Genomic DNA, 20,889 nt, shown 5'->3' with positions numbered 1-20,889 from the left:
TGTGGGCAGCTTCACAGTGCTGCGCTCAACTGCCTGCGCCACCGGGGAGACCCCCTAGTGTACAGTAGATATTTAATAAATAATTATTAAACTAGGCAGGTGCACTGGGAATTGGGGCCAGGGGCTGGTTTGGGCTGGAGCCGGAGTTGCAGGCAAAGTGGTGGAGCTGTCGGGTCCTTCATGATGAAAGATTTGGGGATGCTTCTCTCTGCCTGTGTAACTGGCAGAGTGGGTGGTGGAGAGATGGTGGACAGTGTCAAAACTGTTCTGCAGGACCTTTGTAGGGGAATCAAAGGCTCTGCCTGGGGAATTTGTACCATCTCAAAACTGGATGTTTGAATTCAGCAAAAGAGGGAAGGGCAGTGTCAGAGATGGGCAAGTGTTGTCCTAATGCAGAGGAGAGCCCAGAGTATAGAGAGGAAGCAGAAAGGTGAGCCACATATTGCTAGTAGAGTTTTCCAGTGCTGTGCTTGGAATGGTGGAGTATTCTGGTTCAGTCTCCTCTTGTTTTATCAAGTGTTGATTCCTGTGTTTCAGTCCAAATTGTTGGTGATCCATCACTGTATGGAGATGTTTGATGCTGGCTGGAATTCTTCCTCTCATCACATTTCAGTGTTCTTTGGATGCTCCCTCGGTTTATGCTTAGCCATCTGGTTTCAAGCCATAGCTGATCTGGCATTTGGGGTATCAGGGAGGAAGCCTTACCCTTTCCCTAGCATCAGCAAAATAATTGCTGACATACTCTGCAGACTTTTTCTGCAGGCTCTTTTCCTCATCCAGGAGATGTTAGTTGGTCAGCTGGCTAGTCTTCTTCCTATGTCCCTTTTCTACTTGCTAGACTGATTTGAATATCATTGGTTCAATAAAGGAATTGTAATGCTCTAGAAGCTGTCAAACATAGAAAGGAATTAGCCTTACTACTTTGGATGTGCTTTGCCTTTGGCTTTCCTCAGGGCAATACAGTCCTCATACAGTTTCAGTGGCTGCCTCTTCTCTATTCTCTTCCCTTTATTCATTATCAGCACCAGTGAAGCAAAGACCTCTGGCAAAGTGTACCTTTTTCAGTTGTGCCTCTTCTCCTTGATAGTTTTCTTAAGCAACAGACTCTTCCACAAGACATTCTACCTGCAGTCTTCCCTGAGTAACTCAACCTCTGCAGAGAAGTTCCCTTCACCACAAATGTCTCCTGCCAAACTGAAGGCTGCTACAGTCCACTCAGTCACATGTCATCGGAGGGGGGGGGTGGTGGGACTGGAAGGAGGCTGTGGCAGCTCTATTCCTTGTTCACCTCCCCTACCAGGCAAGGAAAGACCCACTCTGTCAAGGGTGGGGTCCACTGCATATTCCTTTCTCATTTATAGTAATGAACGTGGCCCACTGCTTCAGCCTGATGAGAGCTTTCTGAATCTGCATTCTCTCATCCATGTTATTTTCTCCCTCTGCCATCTGCCTGTTGTTCCATCTGTCGTGATGAGATTTGGCACCTGCATCCACATCATTTGTAAACACGATGAACAACAGGCCTGAGGAGGCAGCTGCAGTCACAGCGTCACAAGACCTGGTTTAACCAGTCAGGTGGCAGCCTTGTCAAGGCAGGAGATGAGATTAGCCCCATGGGATTTTCACATAAATCATGTTGACTGCTGTGCATCATCCTTTTCATTTCAAGTCCAGTCCATCAGAGCTTTACGAGCCCTGTTGGAATGTTTCTTGGAATAAGCATATTGTTTCTGGTCTCCATTTCTGTTTTGTCTTCACTTCCTCTGGCCCATTAACAGAGCAGACCACCAGGTATTTTATCCTCACCTGTCCTCACAGGTATCTGAGATGACAACTCAAGACTATCCCACTCATGCCCTTGCAGCCCACTTGTCCTTGTGCTCATTCTCATGAGCTCACACTCATTTTGAATATTTTGCATTTGCAATTTTGACTCAGGTCCTCTTAGATTAGAAGTCCTCTATCTAGATTTTCCCAGTGTGATGTATTTTTTTTATATACGATTATTTAAAAAAATTCAAATTTGCATAAAGTTGCAAGTAGAGTTCCAAGAATGTTCTCGATCTTGAACCAATGGAGACAGAAGCCAAAGTGAAGATAAGATGCCCGTCACCTCCTGCCCATCAGTCCTGCCAGATATATTACTGTGTGTTTCATGCAAACAGGGACATTCTCCTACTTAATCACAATTATCAAACAGCAACCCAAATCACGAAGTGACCCATGTCACTGTCCTCTGACCCATACGTTACTGTCCTCTAATCCTTATATCCCATTCCAGCTTTACCAATTTCCTCAATAATAATATTTTTTTATAGCAAAAGATTCCAGTTCAGAATCACATTTAGCTTTTAGTTGCCATGTCTCTTTATTTTCTGTCAATGGGTGAAATTCTGGTCTTTTCTGGACTTTCATGATTTGACATTATTTTGTTCTATATCTCTTAATTTGCTTTTGCCTGATATTTCTCAGGATCAAATTCAAGTTTTGTATCTTTGATAGGACTATAAGGGAAATGACGCTATATTCTTGTGTCATATTAGGTGACACATGCAATTTAGACTTGCCTGATTACTTATGTGATTGTTTGATCATTTATTAAGATAATGTTTGCCAAGCTTCTCTGATGTAAAGTTACCCTTCTCCTTGGTCAGTAGTAAGCACTGGAAGTAGGCAGTCCTTGGAAACTAGTAAATATCTTTATTCTTCATCTAACTTTCAATTTCTTTGTTTTATTTATTACATCAGTATGGTCTCATTTTCCTTTTTTTTTTTTTTAGTAGATTCTAGTCTGTTATTACCATTATTTATCTTGATGTTCAAATTGTTACAGATTTAAACATGGGAGCTCCTTTACTAGATTCTGTGTCCCTTTAACATGACCCATCATTCTTTGGGTACTTCCTTGCTTTCTGGCACAACAAGATAGTTTAGCCTCCTCTTGTACACTTCCCCAAGGCCTGGCATCAGCTATTTCTTTAAGGAGCCCACTGAATTATTTTTTTTTTCAAGTTCTGTTTAGTACCTGATATTTAAAAGCCAATTTCTGTGTGCTAAGTGTGTTTGTTGCCATTGAATTGCTGTGATTGTCATGCTCTTTGAGTGAACAGATTAGGGCACATATGCAAGCACACACACATAACACATACACATGAGTGTGCACACACACACAGCTCTGTTTTATGTCATATTGAAAACTGTGACTTTACATTGCCACCTCCAGTTTCAAACACCGTTAGTTGCTCACCTTCCACATCTGTAACTCTTATCTCCTAAATGAAAAAGCTGATGCAATTTTTCTTAAAATAGTTATTTGTGGACCTCCCCTGTGGTGCAGCGGTTGAGCGCTGGGTTGCAAAGCTGCCCGCAGCCTCTGCAGCGCTGGTTTGATCCCCGGCTGCTCCCCGGCCACCGGGCGTGGGTCCCGCATGGCGCGCAGACCTCTCCTGCCGCCCGCTGCTCCCCTCAGCAGTGTACTTCGGTCCTTCTGCCTGTTCTGCTCCCCTCTCTGGCTCTGGTGAATTCTCTCACCCTCCCGTGCTTCTGACTGTACCCAGTGCTTGTATAAATAAATAAATAAATCTTCAAAAAAAAAAAGTTATTTCTTTGAGAAATCCATGAAGGGGTCGAGGATGTGTCACAATGGCACAAGGATTATTGGAACTGATGACATTTGAGAATCAACAAACACAGGAGACATTGGATTTCATCAGCCAAGGAAGATGTCAGTCATATCACAAGGGGGAAATGAGAAGAATTGTTAGCACTACCCAGACAGACATTGTCATAGACTATCAATGTCTCCCATATGTTCTCCCAAGGGCTCATTTATCTTCCCTAAAATTCATTTGCTCCCCTGCAAGTGGCCTTTTCCCTCTCCCCTTTCCCAAGTTGAGGTGGTAACATGCTCTCAAATATCACTATTTCTTTGAGTATTTATTTTTGTGATGGCCCCCTGCATATACAATTAAATAGTGGGGCCTTCTTGGTGGCGCAGGGGTTAAGATGCAACCTATGAAGCTATCCGCAGCCACTGCAGCACTAGTTCAATCCCCAGCCAGGGAGGTGACACACATGGTGCGGCAGACTTCTCCTGTCTCACCTGCTGCTCCTCTCAGCAATGTATTTAAGTCAGTCTGCCTGTTCTGTTCCCTATTCTGTCTCTGGTGATTCCTCCAATAGTAACAAATTAAATGCATTTTCTCAGGCCTCCCCTCGTGGCGCAGCGGTTGAGCGCTGGGTTGCAAAGCTGCTCGCAGCCTCTGCAGCGCCGGTTCGATCCCTGGCCCCCAGCGAGGGTCCCACATGGTGCGACAGACCTCTCCTGTTGCGCCGCTGCTCCCTTCAGCAGTGTCACTCTGCCTGTTCTGTTCCCTGCTCTGGCTCTGGTGAATTCTCTCACCCTCCCGTGCTTCTGACTGTACCCAGTGCTTGCATAAATAAATAAATAAACTAAAAAAAAAAAAAGAGAGAGACTTTATATAAAAAAAAAAATAAATGCATTTTCTCTTGTTAATCTGTTTAATTCACAGCACTCTTGCCCCCAGTCACTGTACCTCAGAATGTAGAGAAAAGGCTTTCCTTTTCCAGATCCCCTCATTTATAACTAATCTCTTATCATCATCTTTGTCCCCTTCCTTATGTGGCTGCTCTTCTAACCCAACTTGAGCCCCCACACCTGCAGCTGAGTCTTCCATCTCTCTCCCCACCGTGGATGACTTCCTCTTTCAACTATGACTGACACCCACACTAATCACTCCTCCTTTCAGTTTCCACTTTTGCTTTGCCTCATAAAATGGCTGTAGGAGAGCATTTTTCAGACAGTGAGAGGAAGTGGATTCTGCTGATGCTTGAACCTCTGTATTCTTAGGACATTCTTGACCTTGGCCCAAAAGACCCACCCTTGTGCCCCTGACCAATCCAACCACTGTAAAAAGATGGGGAGGAAAGGAACACCCTTTTAGGAAATTAAAACCCTGAGGGTCTATCTTGTCTTCTGGAATCTTTTTTATTCTCTTCATGACAAACTGGTGTACAGCAGATACAGATTTCTAGAAGCTAATGGTTGTTTGGAGGAAATCTTTTCATCTGCCAATTTAGTTTTGGTCAGGGACTTGCACAGACAGATTCACAGGAGGAAAGACAGTTTATTTCCACATACATGCAAAAGTCACTCAGTAACAATAACTCACAGAAAAAGGTTTGTGGACCAATTAAATAAAAAATTGGTCCATACTGGGCTCCTATGGGAAAGTATGGCAGAGTCTATTGTGCTTTTTGATGCTGGAGGGTGGCTAAATTTGCATTTCCCATGTTATGGGTCAGTCTTCTGCCCAAGTGAATTGCCCTCCTATGCCAGTCAGTGTCCTGCAGTTTTGGGAGCATCTGCTTAAGTTTAGATCATGTTGCTTCAGTGCCTGCTGACTATTCAGATGTTTTCATCTTAAAGTCATTTTATTTTAATTCCTTCATGGTCCTGGACAATTTAATTATAGCATGTTAAGTCTCCTCTCATATGGTCTATTCACACATCTTGGGTTTTGGATTTTGCTTGCTTTAACATGTTTTTGTTTTTAAAACATTTTATTGGGCCTCCGCTGGTGGCACAGTGGTTGAGCACTGGGCTGCGAAGCTGCCCACATTCTCTGCAGCGCTGGTTCGATCCCTGGCCTCCGACAAGGGTCCCACATGGTGCACAGACCTCTCCTGCCACGCCCGCTGCTCCCCTCAGCAGTGTACTTCATCAGTCTGTCTGTTCTGCTCCCTGTTCTGGTGAATTCTCTCCCTCCCACTCTCTGACTGTACCCAGGACTTGTATAAAATAAATAAATAAATCTTTAAAATAAATAAAACATTTTATTATGCCAATTTAAAAAATACCTTGAAATCTCCATACGTTCCACAATTGTTTTCTAGTTTGTGATCTCTTTTACTCTGTCCATTGGCCCAGTTTGTGAATTTTTGTTTTGCATAATTGCAACTGCTATACATTCGATTTTGTGTTCTATTTTATTTTATTTTTTTCCCCTTGATTATTTTTTATTTATTTATTTTTTTAAAGATTTATTTATTTATTTATACAAGCACTGGGTACAGTCAGAAGCGCGGGAGGGTGAGAGAATTCACCAGAGCCAGAGCGGAGCAGAGCAGGCAGAAGGACCTAAGTACACTGCTGAGGGGAGCAGCGGGCGGCAGGAGAGGTCTGCGCGCCATGTGGGACCCTCCTCAGGTGACTGGGGAGCAGCTGGGGATTGAACTGGCGCTGCAGAGGCTGCGGGCAGCTTCGCAACCCAGCGCTCAACCGCTGCGCCACCGGGGAGGCCCTTGTGTTCTATTTTAGATGAGCGGTTATTAACATAAATTAAACATTTTAATCATTATGCAATCTCCTTAATTTTTAATTTACTAGTTGCATGATCTGATGTCATAAAATTGATACATCTTATTGATGCTAAGAATCTAAGATGCTATTGATTTTAAAATGTACCAATGTGTTATATTCCACAGCAGAAGAAAAGCACTATCTTCAACTAAACTATGACATACCACTAATTGTAATGTTAAAATGAATAAATGTGCATTTTAAACTAGAACAGATGTAGTGGTTATTCTTCTTTATTGGGATTTTAGGCTATTATAATTTCAGTGTCAAAGATCATCTTGTGCATTTAACATTTTCTGATTGGGTTTATTTCCAGGTAAAATCCAGTGTTTGAAGTCAGCGGATCCTAGATCATGAACATTTTATAATACTCAACAAACAAATATCACAACTTTCAAAAAGCATTTATTTAAGATTAAAAAGAGAACAAACAGTTTATTTACATTTGCAATTCTCATAGCCATTAAAGAACACAATGATGAGTAACACAAAGGGGTGGTTAGAAATTAGGGCTCTTTTATTTATTTTTTTTTAATTTTAATTTTTAAAGATTTATTTATTTATTTATACAAGCACTGGGTACAGTCAGAAGCGCGGGAGGGTGAGAGAATTCACTAGAGACAGAGCAGGGAGCAGAGCAGGCAGAAGGACCGAAGTACACTGCTGAGGGGAGCAGTGGGCTGCAGGAGAGGTCCACGCACCATGTGGGACTCTCGCTGGTGGCCAGGGATCGAACCAACCGGTGCTGCAGAGGCTGCGGGCAGCTTCGCAGCCCAGCACTCAACCTCTGCACCACCAGGGGAGGCCCTGGGGCTCTTTTATATACCACCTTAACAAAAGGGCAATAAGTTGTGGGGAAGTGATAAGATAATGAACGGGGCTTGGGTTCTTAGGAATGATAAATTGTTGGGGGAAACTAATGAAGATAAGGGTTATTTTATCAAGCCTTGTTATGCAGACCCATTTAGTGCTGACTTTCTGTCTCCAGTGGTAATAGAGTCAAAAAGCATTTTTTGCTTTCAAAAAGTAATTAACATGGTCACTGGTGATGTGTGGATGTCTTATCCCAGAAGTATGAATCGACTGATGTTTATGGAGCTGACATCACCTGATAGATACCAGGTGAAGACCTGGGGGAGCCAGGGAGGTACAACTGTCTCCACCAAGCCCTGCTATCATCTCCCAGTGGGCACCAAAGCAGGGGAGCAGTCAGTGTCAGATGGGGCAGGGGGCACCTCCAACCCATATCTTGGTTCTTGATTCTCTGATGAACAGGTTTCAGTGCTGTAAGTCTTGTGCACTGGAGTTATATAAAATATTTGGTGAAAGATTCTTGGCTTTATGTTCATTGCTTTACCTATTCTGAGGGATTCAGACATGAATCCATATGAGCTGCTCTATAGCGGATTACCAGCAACGCTGCTGTATTGTCTAAATTTTAGCCTAAACTTTTAAAGAAACCTTTGCTAGAAACATTTAAAATGTATGAGTCATATCAGGGTACAGCAAGGAGTGCCAGTAATTAAATGTGAAAACAGAGACCCAAAGTAGCAGAATTGCCTGAGTACACTGAATGCTGTGCCTTCACCCAAATATATATTTCACCCGTAGTTCCCTCTTACTACCTGATGTCCATCAACATTTCAATTGTTCAGTCCACTCCTTTTTCTCAAATTCTGTGCCCACCAGACAATTAAGTTAAATTCTGTCCTCTTTAGATTATATTGGTCAAGCTGACATCTGTATTTCAGGCAGTGTGGCAATTTGGTTTTTGGTTTACATATGGGTAATTAATGATTCTGCTTTTACTTGCTTTTTTTCTTCTGAAAAAGAGTTGACCTTTGAGTCAACAAACTTGGGGACTGGGGGCCAAAATTTATAGTAATTCACCAAGACAAATGTAATTATATTGTATTATAAGCTCTCTGTCAGCAAGCATTTTATGTTGCTGTCCTCATCCAGTTTGCTTTGAAACATTAGCAATTTCCAAAAAATGTTATCTTTATAACATAGTCTCGTTAGGTTTGTGTATGTGTGTGTGTCTATTAATCTTCCTGTCAAACACTATTGCCTAATTTATATATAACTACTTCAAATGTAGACCTATTTACAAACACCTACACATTTATTTCTATTTCCAAAATCTTACTATAACTCTAAAAATTTTAAGTTAATCTGACTTCCCCTACTTAAAAATATCACTTAAAGATAATGCTATAGTAGTTTTTTTTTTTTTTTTTTTTTTTGTATTTAAATTTCCCAGCCATTTTCTTTGGTATCTTACTGATTTGTCTTGGTCTTTCTTCTAAAACAATAATACATAATAATATATTGCTGGCATCATTAGCTGCTTCTACCTTGGGAAAGATATGTCTAGATAGTAACATGTTACTAAATATTTAATGCCCATTTCTTCTCTTTTTTTGTAATAGACTTGATGGTTGATCATGAGGCACTGAAGGGAACTGCCCCAACTAATTAGATTTGGTCACCAAAGGAATCCATCAGTTGTCTGGATCTAGAGAGCCTTATCATGTGAAAGAAAGGTCTTATAAATAAATTAACATATTTTGAATCTTGACAAGTCTTAAATACATCTGTCAATACAGTCCTGGTTTCTAAGAATTTGAGCATCAAGGCTGGGCCTTTGGATTTTGCCCTAATTATTTCCTGAAGATGAAAAAAAACTGAGCAGTTTTGTGAGGAAATGTATCTCCTGAGCATAGTGTCCTCTTGTGTGAACCAAGAAGGCAGATAAGAGGACATTTGTGGAAAGGAATGGAAGTCAACTTGACTGTTGGGAGTAGAAGGTGATGCTGGAGATCCTCAGAATTTGTGAGCTATATGGATGAGAACTAATCACTGGTTATCAAAAAAAAAAAAAAAAAAAAAAAAGACCCAGTGTTCATACTTGGGGGGAATAAGATTTGGGGATTTATTCTGTCCATGGAGTGGACAAAAACAATGATAGGGTTTGGAGGCCATCGATGGAGACAGGATACTGGAGAACAGGCTGTGGATGGCACTGGTGGGTTCACTCCCATGGCAGTGCCACACTGGGAAAGTGAAATCTGTGCCGAGTTTGAGCCCACTTCTGGAGCAAGTACTGCTTGCCATTTCAGCAACAGACACCATCAGGTCAAGGGGACTCCAGCAGACAGGAAATTCCACAGCTTGGCCCACCCCAAGAGCAAACACCTGTGTTGGCTAGGAGGAACACTGTTGGCACATTCCGGGAACCAGACTCATCAGGCCCAGGAAACCTGAGCCCCAATAGATGAGGAATGATTGAAACTGAAACGTTTGCAGCGTGGTAGAGAAGAGCCAGGCTAAACTTTCTCAAAGGAAGGGAAAATTTATTGCACCCCAGGCAGAATTAGGTGGGGGTCAGTAAAGTCACGAACGTTGCCAGGGGGAAGCAGGCTTTTATAGGGTAAGGAGAGGTCTGGTGGGAAACTGGGTTTGCATGGCGGGGGCAGGGGGGAAAGTTTGTAGGGGGTGAAAAGATTTGTGGGGATGAAAAGATTTGTGGGGCAAGGAGAGGTTCATTGTCTGATTTTTCTAGGCAGGCGTCCGCATTCCTGTCCCCAGGTGGGCTTCTTGGTGGGCTTTTGCATTCTGGCAAGGCCTCCTGCATCGACCTTCATACCAGCCTTTTGTTGATAGGAAAAGGGGCGATGGCTCTTTCTTTGGCTACTTCCTGCTGGAAGGCGGCACGAAGACCAAGGGGGTGGCTCAGGCCTGGTTATGATGGTCTTCTGCAGGGATGCGAGAATATGGGTGGAGAAGGAGTTGGTTAGAGGTGGTAGGAGACATTTCCTGAATGAATGCCTGTATGAATTTTAGGAGGCAAGGAGCAAAAAGAAAAAAATAAGGTAATCATTGGTATTGGCCCCAAGAGTGGGAGGAGCCGTGACACTATAGGATTTTGAAACCATGTTAGCAGAGAGTTGGAGCCCCCTCTTTCCCTTTCCATGTCTTTGCGTAGTTTCATTAAGGCTTCCACATTTTGTTCTACAATCCCAGACTCATTGATATAGTAACAACATTCTTCCCTGAGGAGCAGGCAGGTAACCCCCTTATCAGCCGTTAACAAGGCCAGAGCCTGCCGGTTTTGGAGAGTGACCTGTGCCAGGGAGGTGAGCTGTCTTTATAATGATGCTAAAGACACATAGGTTTTTTCTAAGGAGGTATCTATTCGCTAACCGAATTGTTAGAAGTCCAAGAATGAAGGCTGACAAGGGCATCAGTTTGATAGCAGGGGTAGCTGTGATTGGAGTCCCATAGGGGGACTGAGAGTTAGGGAGTCTGGCAAGCAGGGTCCGTTATCTTGGTTGTAATGGTATTAAGATTAATTGGAACTGCTGCCAGTAGAGGCCTCTGAAGGGAAGCACAGAGGAAACAAGAGGAGGTATTAGTCCCAAAAGAGTCATTTAGGAAGGTTATAGCGTTTTGGATTATATGAATCCAGGTTGAGGGTGTCTCGGTCTTTTCTGATGATGTTAGCTGATTTTGTAGGACTTGCTCCAAATGGAGGATGTCCTGGGAGACTTGGACTGTGGCATTTTGTGTCAAGACATATTCCCTTGAGATGGACAATGTTGCCACTGGGTAGGAATGCCAGCCAGTGTACACTGCGGCTTGGACTCCCTATACCCAACGTTGGTCCCAAGGATCTGAAATAGTATAGTTAACTTGATTCATATTGAAACCCGTATTATGATGGACCGGAGAGAACATTCGGCCTTTGTCTGGAAGGTGCACTGTAAATGACTGGTAAAGGCACCCCCCCATATTCTTTGTAGGTATTCTTGCAGTAATCTAGGGTTTGATCGTAAAAGAAACAAAACAAGGTGTTCATAGGGTTAGTAATCGACGAGTGAGTTAGGGTGAGAGTGATAGGTGCTGTGCATCTGGCCTGTGGACACTCCGCAGTACCCACCAAGAGGGTAGTCTCAGTGGATCTTGAGACAAAGGTCTCCCTAACTTTGAATTTCCATACATAGGATACTGAGCTAGGGGAGATTTTGATAAGAAATGTGCATCCTAGTAGGACCCAGGTTATGACATACATACTGTTTGTCTTCTGGGGCACATACATATTGTTTGTCTTCTGATAGATGGTGCCAGGAGGGGGTCTCCCAGAAGTTTTACTGCTGTAGGCGTGGTGAAAATGACCATGTGCGGACCGGTCCACGGAGGCTGCAGTGGCTTTGGCTGAAGTGATTTGAGCAGAACTTGGTCTTCCGGATACAGTGGTGGGGAAGGTCAGTTGAGGAGGTCGAGATCTGAGGCAGGACTGGGTAAGTACTGGTCTGTGTGTCCCCGGAGCAGTTGCCTGAGTAGAGAGAGATCAATCCTGTCTGGATAAGTGTCCATGCAGTTGGTGAACTGCAAAAGAAAAAGGTGGGTGAACTCCCCCTTGAGGTGACAGGCAAGCACAGGTTTGACGACGGTAACATATCTGCCAGACTTTTGCACTCAAGGAGGGGTGGAAGAAGAGTGGACTCAGGAATTGGCGTTCATTAGGCTCAGAAGTCAGAGTGATGGAGGGGACAGATAGAGAGAGAATAGGGGCAGGGTCTGCAGCAGAGTCAGTTGTGAGAGCCCTTGTTGCTGCATCAGCCCTGTTATTCCCTGTGGTAATGTAAGAATTGTCAGTTTGGTGTTCTTTACAGTGGATAATGGCAACTTCAGTTGGAAGCTGCAAGGCCACTAAAAGCTTAAGGATAAGTTTAGCGTTCATGATGGGGGACCCCTTGGTGGAAAGGAACCCCCTTTCCTGCCAAATTGCAGCATGACTGTGAGCCATAAGGAAGGCATATTTTGAATCCGTATAGATGTTGACTTTCTTATGTTTGCTGAGGTTAAGGGCCCCGGTAAGTGCTATGAGTTCTGCCTTTTGGGAGGTAATTCCTCTGGGCAGCTTTTCTGCTTCAATTACCCGATTGATGGTAACAATGGCATAGGCAGCCCTCCACTGACCTCGCGCATCGACACAAGAGCCGCTGTCCACAAACAGCATCTAGTAGGCATCTGACAAAGGGGAGTCAGCCAAACCCAGTCTGGAGGCTTTCGTCCGGGATTTCAGGACACAAATGGGCGACAGAAGCGGGGCCAGAGACAGGCAGAAGAGTGCCTGGGTTGAGAGAATTTGACTATGACTCGCCAGAGGGTTTTTGATAAAGAGCATATGGAGATGTTGAAAACGGGAAGGAGAAAGAATGGAGAGCTAGTGGTGAGACAGGAGGTCCTGAAGGCGGTGGGAGGAATGTGCTTGGACAGGTCTTCCCAGAATAAGTTTGAGGGATTCCTGGGTGAGTAGAGCTGCCACTGCCAAGGCTCTAAGGCAAGGCTGCCAGCCCCTAACGGTGGGATCCATCTGTTTGGAAAGATAAGTGATAGGACTCAGGGCTGGGCTCAAAGGTTGGGAAAGGACACCTGCCACAATACCCCGACGTTCATCTGTGAACAGGAAGAAAGGCTTTTCTGGATCAGGAAGGGCAAGGGCAGGTGCCTTAAAAAGGATATTTCTGAGTAAAAGGAAGGCCCGGCAGACCTCCCCGGGGGATTGGAGAGGTCTTACGGGGGAGGCTTTTGCTGCATCATACAGTGGTTTGGCTAGGAAAGCAAAATTAGGGATCCAGTGATGGTAGAATCCGACCAAACCTAGGAAGGAAAGGATTTGTTCTGCCGATTCAGGGGAAGGAAGATCCCTGATGGCCTGTTTGTGGTCGACTGTCAGCTGTTTGGAGGAAGGAGTTAGTCGAAGACCCAGATAGACTGTGGGAACTGAAAGTTGGGCTTTGGATGGGAAGACACGGTATCCTTTTGAGCACAGGAAATTGAGGAATTGTGCAGTTGTTGAGATTGTGGCAGAGAGAACTGCAGAGGAGGTCAGCAACATACTGAAGGAGAGTGCTGGGTTGAATATTACACGACAAGAGATCACTAGCTAATGCTTGACCAAACAAATGAGGGCTGTCCCAGAAATCATGAGGCAGAACTGTCCAGGCCAGTTGCTGGGAGGTGTGTGTGTCCGGATCTTCCCAAGTAAAAACAAATAGGAAGTAACACTGAGGATCCAGAGGGATGGTAAAGAAACTATGGGGAACCACGCTACTCATGTCGTCTGACAAAGGTCCGGGCATGGGGCAGATTCCTGAAAAGTCAGGTATCTTGTTATCCTGCTAGATTCTCCTCATTTGTTTATGGCTAGTTTCTACCATTGCAAATATACGTATTTAAAAGTAAAACTGCAAACACCGATCAATTACTGAATAACCAATTTGATGACAAATGGCACTGCATGATACAAATATTACGTTTTTTATAAAATTAGTAGTTTTCTGCCAAAAGGTAGCAATTCAACATTTGGCCTTACATTAACAAGTGAAAAAACTTCTGGGAACAAAAGGCTGTAAACATCCCTTGGCCAGGCATGGTGGGACAGTACTTTTCCAGTGACCCTGGACGTTGCAGATGGGGCACGGTCCTGGTGGAGGACAGGGGTTGGGGCATTGTCTGCACCAGTGGCCCTCCAGGCCACACTTGAAGCAGGCTCCCAGCGGCGGTCGGTAGGGGCCCATGGGGCCCATTGTTGTCCTCTGTCGGGCAGCAGGCGCTGTGGTCATTGGAGGAGCAGGGCCTGGCGATCTCAAGGCAGCTACTAGGGCCTGAGCTTGAAGCTCAGCCTTCTGGCGACTACGGAGTTTCCTCTCTGCCCTGTCCTGTTCCTGCCGGTTGTTAAATACTGTAAAGGCCATATTCAGCAGATCCTGAATAGGGGTTTGAGGACCATCCTCAGCCTCCTTAAGCTGTTCTCTAATGTCAGGGGCTGACTGAGATATAAAATGGGTAGCCAGAACTGTGGCACCTCCAGGCGAGTGAGGGTCAAGCCTGGTATAGCGCTGCAGTACCTCAGTAAGGCGGCTGAGGAAGGCAGCAGGGTTTTCTGAGGCAGACTGGGTAATCTCCCTCAGTTTATCAAAGTTTACACTTTTATGGGCAGTAGCTTGGAGACCAGCTAGGAGACAGGTAATAAATCGGTCTCCCTGAGCCCTGCCCCTGTGGCCCTTGTCTGTGTCAGTCTGGTAGTCCCACCCTGGCTCTTGGTGGGGAACTGCTTCAGGGCCTGGGGGCATGGTTGTGTCAGTCAAATGGACCTGATCTGCATGGTCTTGGGCAGACGGGTAAACACGGTAAACATGTTACCTCTCATCCGAAGTTAGGGTGGAAGAGAGGATAATGTAGATATCATGCCAAGTAAGGTCATAAGCCTGAGTTAGGTATTGGAATTCTTTGGTAAAGATTGTGGGGTCATTTGTGAAAGATCCAAGGCGTTTTTCAATTTGAGAGAGGTCAGAGAGAGAAAGGAAAGTGGACACGGACAATGCCCTTTGCCCCTGCAACCTCCCTCAAAGGACACAGAAGAGGCTGGTCTAAGGACCGAGTATGGTGGCTTGGGGGCGAGAAGGGAGCCAGGGGGGTGGGATTCGAAGGTTTTTCAGTTCCATCGGGTTGTCCCTGTTGTCCGGGATAAGGAGGAGGGTGGGGAGCAATAGGAGATGAAGTGAGAGCTTCAGGAGGATCGGTGAAGGCAGCTGGAGAGTCAGAGGATGAGGTGCTAAGAGAACCCATGGAGGAAGCTTTGTCAGACTGGGTTGAGGTGTTGCAGGCAAGAAGGGCCTGGAAAGTGTGACAGGTTTTAAGGAGGGAGGGACGGGAGTGCAAGAGAAAGAAGGCCTGGACATAAGGGATCTCTGACCATTTTCCATTGCGGTGATAGAAATAGTATAGGTCTATAAGGACTGAGAAGTCAAAAGTGCCATGCTCGGGCCAGTGGGAGCCATTGTCCAATTGATATCGAAGCCACACAGTGTTGCAGTAAAAGACGAGATGCTTAGGGCATATATCTGGCCTTAGGCCTGTTATAGAGCAGCCCCGATATTGAGCGGGTTGCCTGGCTGTGGGTCCTCACCCGCGCACTTAAAAGGGACTTATTAATACTCCACCAGGGATACACAAAAGGTTAATAAAAGGTTTATTTACAAGGGAAAAGGAAATAAGGAAAATGTACAACTCCAGGGAGAAAATAGGGAAATAAAGTCTTTAATGCATCCTACCCGATCTGACGACCTGGAAACCCAAAAAGCACTTTCAGAGCTGGCCGGACGCTGCGAGCTGGCGGAGAGTCAAAATGGGGGACCCCTCCAAAGCCCACCTGTCTGGCTTTATACCAACCTGGCTGCTTAACCCCATCCTCAGGTCCCAGCCACCTTCTCTTTGGTGGTGATGGGATTTGGAGTTCCCAGTGTCTTTGGCTTTGGCCTGGGGTGGGGGTGGAGTCCACAAAGCCCGTATGGAATTAGCTTTAGGACATCCTTTTCCCCCTAACAGTCCCAAAGGACCGAGGTTTGAGAGAAGGCATCCCAGTGGGGTGGCCGGGCTTGGCTTAGAATTGGCAGATCCCTTGGCTAACCCGGCTCCTTTTCCCAACCGACGGGGCACAGTGTCAGGAACACAACGTCCACAAGCCTGACCTGGCCTACAGGGGCCACAGACCCAGGATCGCGGCGTCCCACGATTCGGTTCTAGCCTACAGGACAGGCAAACAAGCGAGGGGGACGTCTCCAACTCTCATTTGTTGCCTAAACAAGGCACCTAGTCTGGATGGGCGTCCCCAAATCCAGGCCTAGGTGTGACAGGGGGTCGGCTGACGTAAGCCCACGGTTTACAAGACAACCGACCAAAACAGGTAGTTAGGAAAGGAGCCGGATAGCCAGAGGCGAGGGCCTCCCAAGAAGGAGGGCCAGGCAGGGGACTTACCCTGAGAATCAAGGCCGGTGGTGGATATGGGGCGTCTACAATGGAAAGGAGAGGTCCCAGGGACAGGAAGGGGGCTTCTATAGGGTGAGGAGAGGTCAGGTGGGAAACTGGGTTTGCACGGAGGAGGAAAAAGTTTATAGGGGGGGTAAAGATTTGTGGGGCCAGGAGAGGTTCATTGTCTGAATTTTCTAGGCAGGCTTCTGCATTCCTGACCCCAGGTGGGCTTCCGGGTGGGCTTTTGCATTCAGGGAGGGCCTCCTGCTGCAACCTTTCAGACACCAATCAGAGAAAAACCCATCTTGGAACTCAGCCAATCGGAACGTGACATAAGGGAGCCACCCCTGAGCGGTCGCTTACCGCTACGTCACTTTTAGTCGCCGGGGAAGAGCCGCCCGAGGTCCGGCAGCTGGCGTTCAATCTCTTGAACTTGGCGGCTCGAATCTGGTCTTGGCTCCGCAGGGACGCCCGGTGGCCGCAGCCCGTGAACAGTGTTCCGGGTCTTCTCCGGTGGATCTCGAAGGGTGGAGGCGGCTGTCAGTCGCGCAGTGCAACGGGCTGACCTTGAGCTCCCCTCGAAGCCGAAGTGCTCTGCGATTGCTCAGTTTATATACTTTCCTTAATCTAGATTACATCATTTATTTTTCTCAACATATTTTCAATAACATTTACATCCAATAATATATATATATAAATAAATATTTACGTCTTACGTTCACCAAAATATTTTCTTCACTGCAAATTATCAAAACAAAAAATATTTACTTTCACTCATCCTCGGATAGCTAGTGCCCGATATCTTCGGACAGCTGGTATCTTATAAGAATATATATTTCAGGGCCTCCCTGGTGGCACAAGGAGTTAAGCACCAGACTCTGAAGCAATCCGCAGCCTCTGCAGCACCAGTTCGATCCCCGGCTGGCCAGGGAGAAACCACATGGCGCAGCAGACCTTTCCTGACTCACCCACTGATCCCCTCAGCAGTGTGTTTCGTTCAGTCTGTTTGTTCTGTTCCCCACTCTGTCTCCGGTGAATGCTCTCACCCCCTGCATCTCTGACCTGTACCTCAGCTCTTGTACGCATAAATAAATAAATCTTTTAAAAAAAAGAATATATATTTCATTACATCATTATCTGCCAGCGTCTGCTGTGCACTGTCTGTGTCTACGAAAGGCTGGTATCCAATAGGGATGCAAGTAATGTTTACAATTTGCATGCTTTCTAAAGCTGCCCCCCTCCAGACCCCTCTCTGCTCAGAGCTCTCTTCTGTCCTCCTTATCTGATAATAAATCTTTCTTTTCTGCTTAACTGGTCTCTACATTGAATTCTTCCATTACTGAGATAAGGACTGAGAACCAAGAGGACTTGGAGTCTGGTTTCTTAAGGCTGGACCTGATTCACAACATTTATTGATAGTTTAAGCACTATTCTAAACTTCTCTTAACTCATTTTGTCCTAATAATAAATCCAAGAGCTACAGAGGAACACCCGCATATTAGAGATGATGAAACTGAGTATCAGGGATATAAGTTCTGTAATTTGCCCACCTCTGAAGGTGCTACGTCAGAATTTGTGCTGAGACTGCTTAAATTTAGAGGATTATGGGTAATTATCATAATTCTCACTCCAGAGATATCAAAATTGTCATCTAACAAGACAGTTCTCTTTCTAGGAAGGAAGAAACATGATGTTCTCTATTTTTTTTCCCAAAAGGAATTTGGAGTTTTGGTCTATCTTTTGTTCCTTTACTTAACCCTAACCCACAGGACAAGTTCTCACTGTAAATAAGAATTGCCATAGGCTAACTTTCTAGCCACTGAGTGGGGGGTCAAGGGTGGGCAGAAAGTAGACAGGTTTGGGGAGACCCTGGCTAAAATAGAGGCTTCCTTGTCTTCCCAGCTCAGATACTCCCCATTTGTTCTCCAGAATGGGGAAGCCTTCCAGCTTGGCACAACTGGACACCTCTCTCCCCAACCCTCTCTGTCTCCAGGAAAACTACTATTGGGAGACCTGGAATTCCAGTTCAAGTTACTCCAGGACTCCTAGGAAGAGAGAGGGTCTTCTTTCCCTCCCTCCCCTGAGGTCACAATTTACATGCCCTTTGTTAACCTCCAAGGGCTATTTGTCAAAAATGATTTCCACAAGAAAACCAGGCCTAGGATGGAGTTCAGGCATCTGTGTTGTATGATCTTCCCTGTTCCTCCTGGTGAGCCAGCCAACAGATGACCCACATGGGAGAGAGAGAGGCTCCTCCCAGCTGAGGGAAGCCTGGACAGATTCCCCCTCTCACATTCTCCTCCTCCTTTCCTTTGGACTGAACTTCTGATGCTCCCCCACTCTTCTTGAAGCCACACCCCTTTGTAGTCTATATAAGGTTGGCTCCCCAGGGACTCTGGAATTGCAGAAACTGGCCTCCACCCTCTCCCACAGACCAAGCTAGACGCCCAGGTGAGTGCCCACCAGGGCGTCTCTGGAGTTGCTTCTGCTTGAGGGTGGAGAGGCAGGAGCAGGAGGGGAGAGGCCAGCACTGAGACAGCTTGGGCCAGGCAGAGTGGAGGGGGTGAAGGGGGCTGGGTAGAGCTTGCCAGCTGCTAAGAGACCCCATGAGGCTGGGGAAGGAGCAGCCCAGGGTGGGGAAGGCAAGCCTCTCTCTGCAGCACGTGGCGTCTCTCTCTGAGGCCAGTGTCAGACACTGGGTTGAGTGTCCTTTAGCTGGAGGACAGCAGGGCCTGTCCGCCTGACCCTGAGTGTCAGAGCAGCTAATGGTTTATGCAAAAGGATCCTCTAATGAGGCGGTTGAGCACGGGGTACACATGTGTTTGACATCAAAACACCTCAGTAGTCACAGACAGGACTGACAGGGTTTGGCACTTTGGTGCTCACCCACAGAGGGGACATGGAGTTTCTCTAGCAAGCAGGGGTAAAACTGTCTTGAGAACAAATAGTGTCTGATTACTTGGCAAATCTCACAGGAAGAGGGTGACTTTCTTGCTGACTTAAGAGGAAACTGTAACCCCAAGCTCAGCGTGGGGAGTGGGGTCCTTCTCCTAAGGGGCGCCTTTTCTTCCTCTTTCCTCTCCCAGGTGGGGCCTCCAGGGGAGCGCGGCCACCATGGCTCTGAAGTCCCTCGTCCTGTTCTCACTGCTGGTCCTGGTGCTGCTGGTGCTGGCGGGGGCCCGGCCTAACCGGCTGAGGGAGTCTCAGGCCGAAAGGTTCCAGCGGCAGCACATGGACCCAGGCAATTTCCCTGAAAGCAACTCCACCTACTGCAACCTGATGATGAGACGCCGGAATATGACACAGGGGCGCTGTAAGCCAGTGAACACCTTTGTGCACGAGTCCCTGGTGGACGTCCAGGCCGTTTGCCTTGAGAGAAACATCACCTGCAAGAATGGGCAGCCCAACTGCCACCAGAGCAATTCCACAATGAACATCACAGACTGTCGCCTGACTCGTGGCTCCAAGTACCCCAACTGTGCCTACCAGACCAGCAGCAAAGAAGGACACATAATCATTGCCTGTGTGGGGGACCCTCTTGTGCCCGTCCACTACGATGGTTCCGTGGATGTCTCTACCTCAGCTTGGAGCACAGATGCTCCTACTACCTCACCCTTGTGGCTCCCACTCTCAGGAGCTCTTCCCTCTTCACCCTGATGGGAATAACTCAGGTTGGGGCTCTGCCATCTCACACCAGGATCCATGCCTGAAGCTTGTACCACATGGCTTTGGGGTGTGGTGAGACATGACTTGTGTGGGGCCCCATGTTAATCACTTCACTGCTTCTTTCAATAAAATGCAGTTGCAACCACAAGCCGCCCCAGCCAGGGACTGTCTGTGTGATGCCTCCCTGCAGGGCTGAGAGCCGGGAATAGGGGAGCTCTGGGGAGCAGCACAGGGAGAAATCAAGTGCCTTCTCGTCTGACTCTAGTTTTTAGTGACCTGAGATAATCCTTTCCTAGAGGTTCTTTGAAGCCAAAATGAATTTTAAGTGTGGGCTGTTTCAGATAGAAGGGAGCTGTGAGACTGTGGGTGTCCGGGTCGGGGGTGTGGTTGGTAACATACACCTAGAGAGGGGTGACCCTGTACAGAGAATCATATGGTGTGAAAATGAATGTCATCTCACTAAAAGAATAATTAAAACACTTTAAATGAGATACAATCTGAGACACTGTCCCACTGGGTGATCTGACACAAGGTGAGGCACAAGTATAATAATCCTGGTACCAGGAAGAACAGTAGGACGTCAGGGGATCCTGCTCAGCTTCAGGGTAGGGAGGAGGAATCTGTGAAGTTATCCAAATTCCCACTTTCAATTTTCTTTAAAAATTTTAGTACTAAATCAGAAAAATGGGTCATCTTTCTTGGAAAGTCAGACATCAAATGCAGGAATTAGACAGGACTGTGAGACAATCAGATTGAGGGCAAGTGGGTTCCAGCTTGTGCACCTGCTCTAACTGGCAGCCTCGGCCTGCAGTGCCCTAGATACACGTCTGAGGAGGGGGGTGCTTGAACAGTTGCCTCCTGGGGGGCACCAGTGTGGGGGGAGAATGTGCCACCCGCTGCCTATCCCTGGTCTGAGGTCACCCCTGCCTCTGACACAGGAGTCTCTGGAGCCTCAGATGGTCCCGTGCCTTGTCCCTGCCCCGCTGCTCGTCTCGGCAGAGCCAGGGCCACAGCTGCCC

At 46.4% G+C, this 20,889-nt stretch overlaps 2 protein-coding genes and 1 pseudogene across 2 annotated transcripts; 2 read left to right on the top strand and 1 right to left on the bottom strand.

Annotated features, from left to right (window-relative positions):
* Positions 1 to 208: 208 nt before the first annotated feature.
* On the top strand, positions 209 to 1,084 carry LOC119238215 (etoposide-induced protein 2.4 homolog; annotated as a pseudogene).
* An 8,201-nt stretch (positions 1,085 to 9,285) lies between these two features.
* LOC119238872 (uncharacterized) lies at positions 9,286 to 17,423 on the bottom strand. The gene is made up of 4 exons (XM_054692859.1): positions 17,334 to 17,423; positions 16,568 to 16,741; positions 11,482 to 11,720; positions 9,286 to 10,213 (listed from the first exon to the last, which is right to left on the bottom strand). Exons 1-4 carry the CDS (start codon positions 17,421 to 17,423, stop codon positions 9,928 to 9,930), a joined length of 789 nt encoding a protein of 262 aa, XP_054548834.1. The 3' UTR covers positions 9,286 to 9,927.
* A 1,174-nt stretch (positions 17,424 to 18,597) lies between these two features.
* Positions 18,598 to 20,045, top strand: LOC119238871 (ribonuclease pancreatic-like). The gene is made up of 2 exons (XM_037502964.2): positions 18,598 to 18,655; positions 19,291 to 20,045. The coding sequence occupies exon 2, from the start codon at positions 19,319 to 19,321 to the stop codon at positions 19,859 to 19,861; it is 543 nt and encodes a 180-aa protein (XP_037358861.1). The 5' UTR covers positions 18,598 to 18,655; positions 19,291 to 19,318; the 3' UTR covers positions 19,862 to 20,045.
* The last annotated feature ends 844 nt before the right edge of the window (positions 20,046 to 20,889 follow it).

Source organism: Talpa occidentalis, unplaced genomic scaffold (genome assembly GCF_014898055.3).
Source record: "Talpa occidentalis isolate TD23 unplaced genomic scaffold, MPIMG_talOcc4v2.1 talOcc4.11, whole genome shotgun sequence".
NCBI lineage: Eukaryota > Metazoa > Chordata > Mammalia > Eulipotyphla > Talpidae > Talpa > Talpa occidentalis.
This window is presented reverse-complemented; position numbering and strand designations above follow the sequence as displayed.

Coding starts and splice junctions, on each gene's coding strand:
- LOC119238872 (XM_054692859.1), bottom strand. CDS start 17,423: ATGCAAATTGTAAACATTACTTGCATCCCTATTGGATACCAGCCTTTC. Junction 16,742..17,333: donor AGACGCTGGCAGATAATGAT/GTAATGAAATAT, acceptor CGCGACTGACAG/CCGCCTCCACCCTTCGAGAT. Junction 11,721..16,567: donor CGACTAAAAGTGACGTAGCG/GTAAGCGACCGC, acceptor CTCTCTACTCAG/GCAACTGCTCCGGGGACACA.
- LOC119238871 (XM_037502964.2), top strand. CDS start 19,319: ATGGCTCTGAAGTCCCTCGTCCTGTTCTCACTGCTGGTCCTGGTGCTG.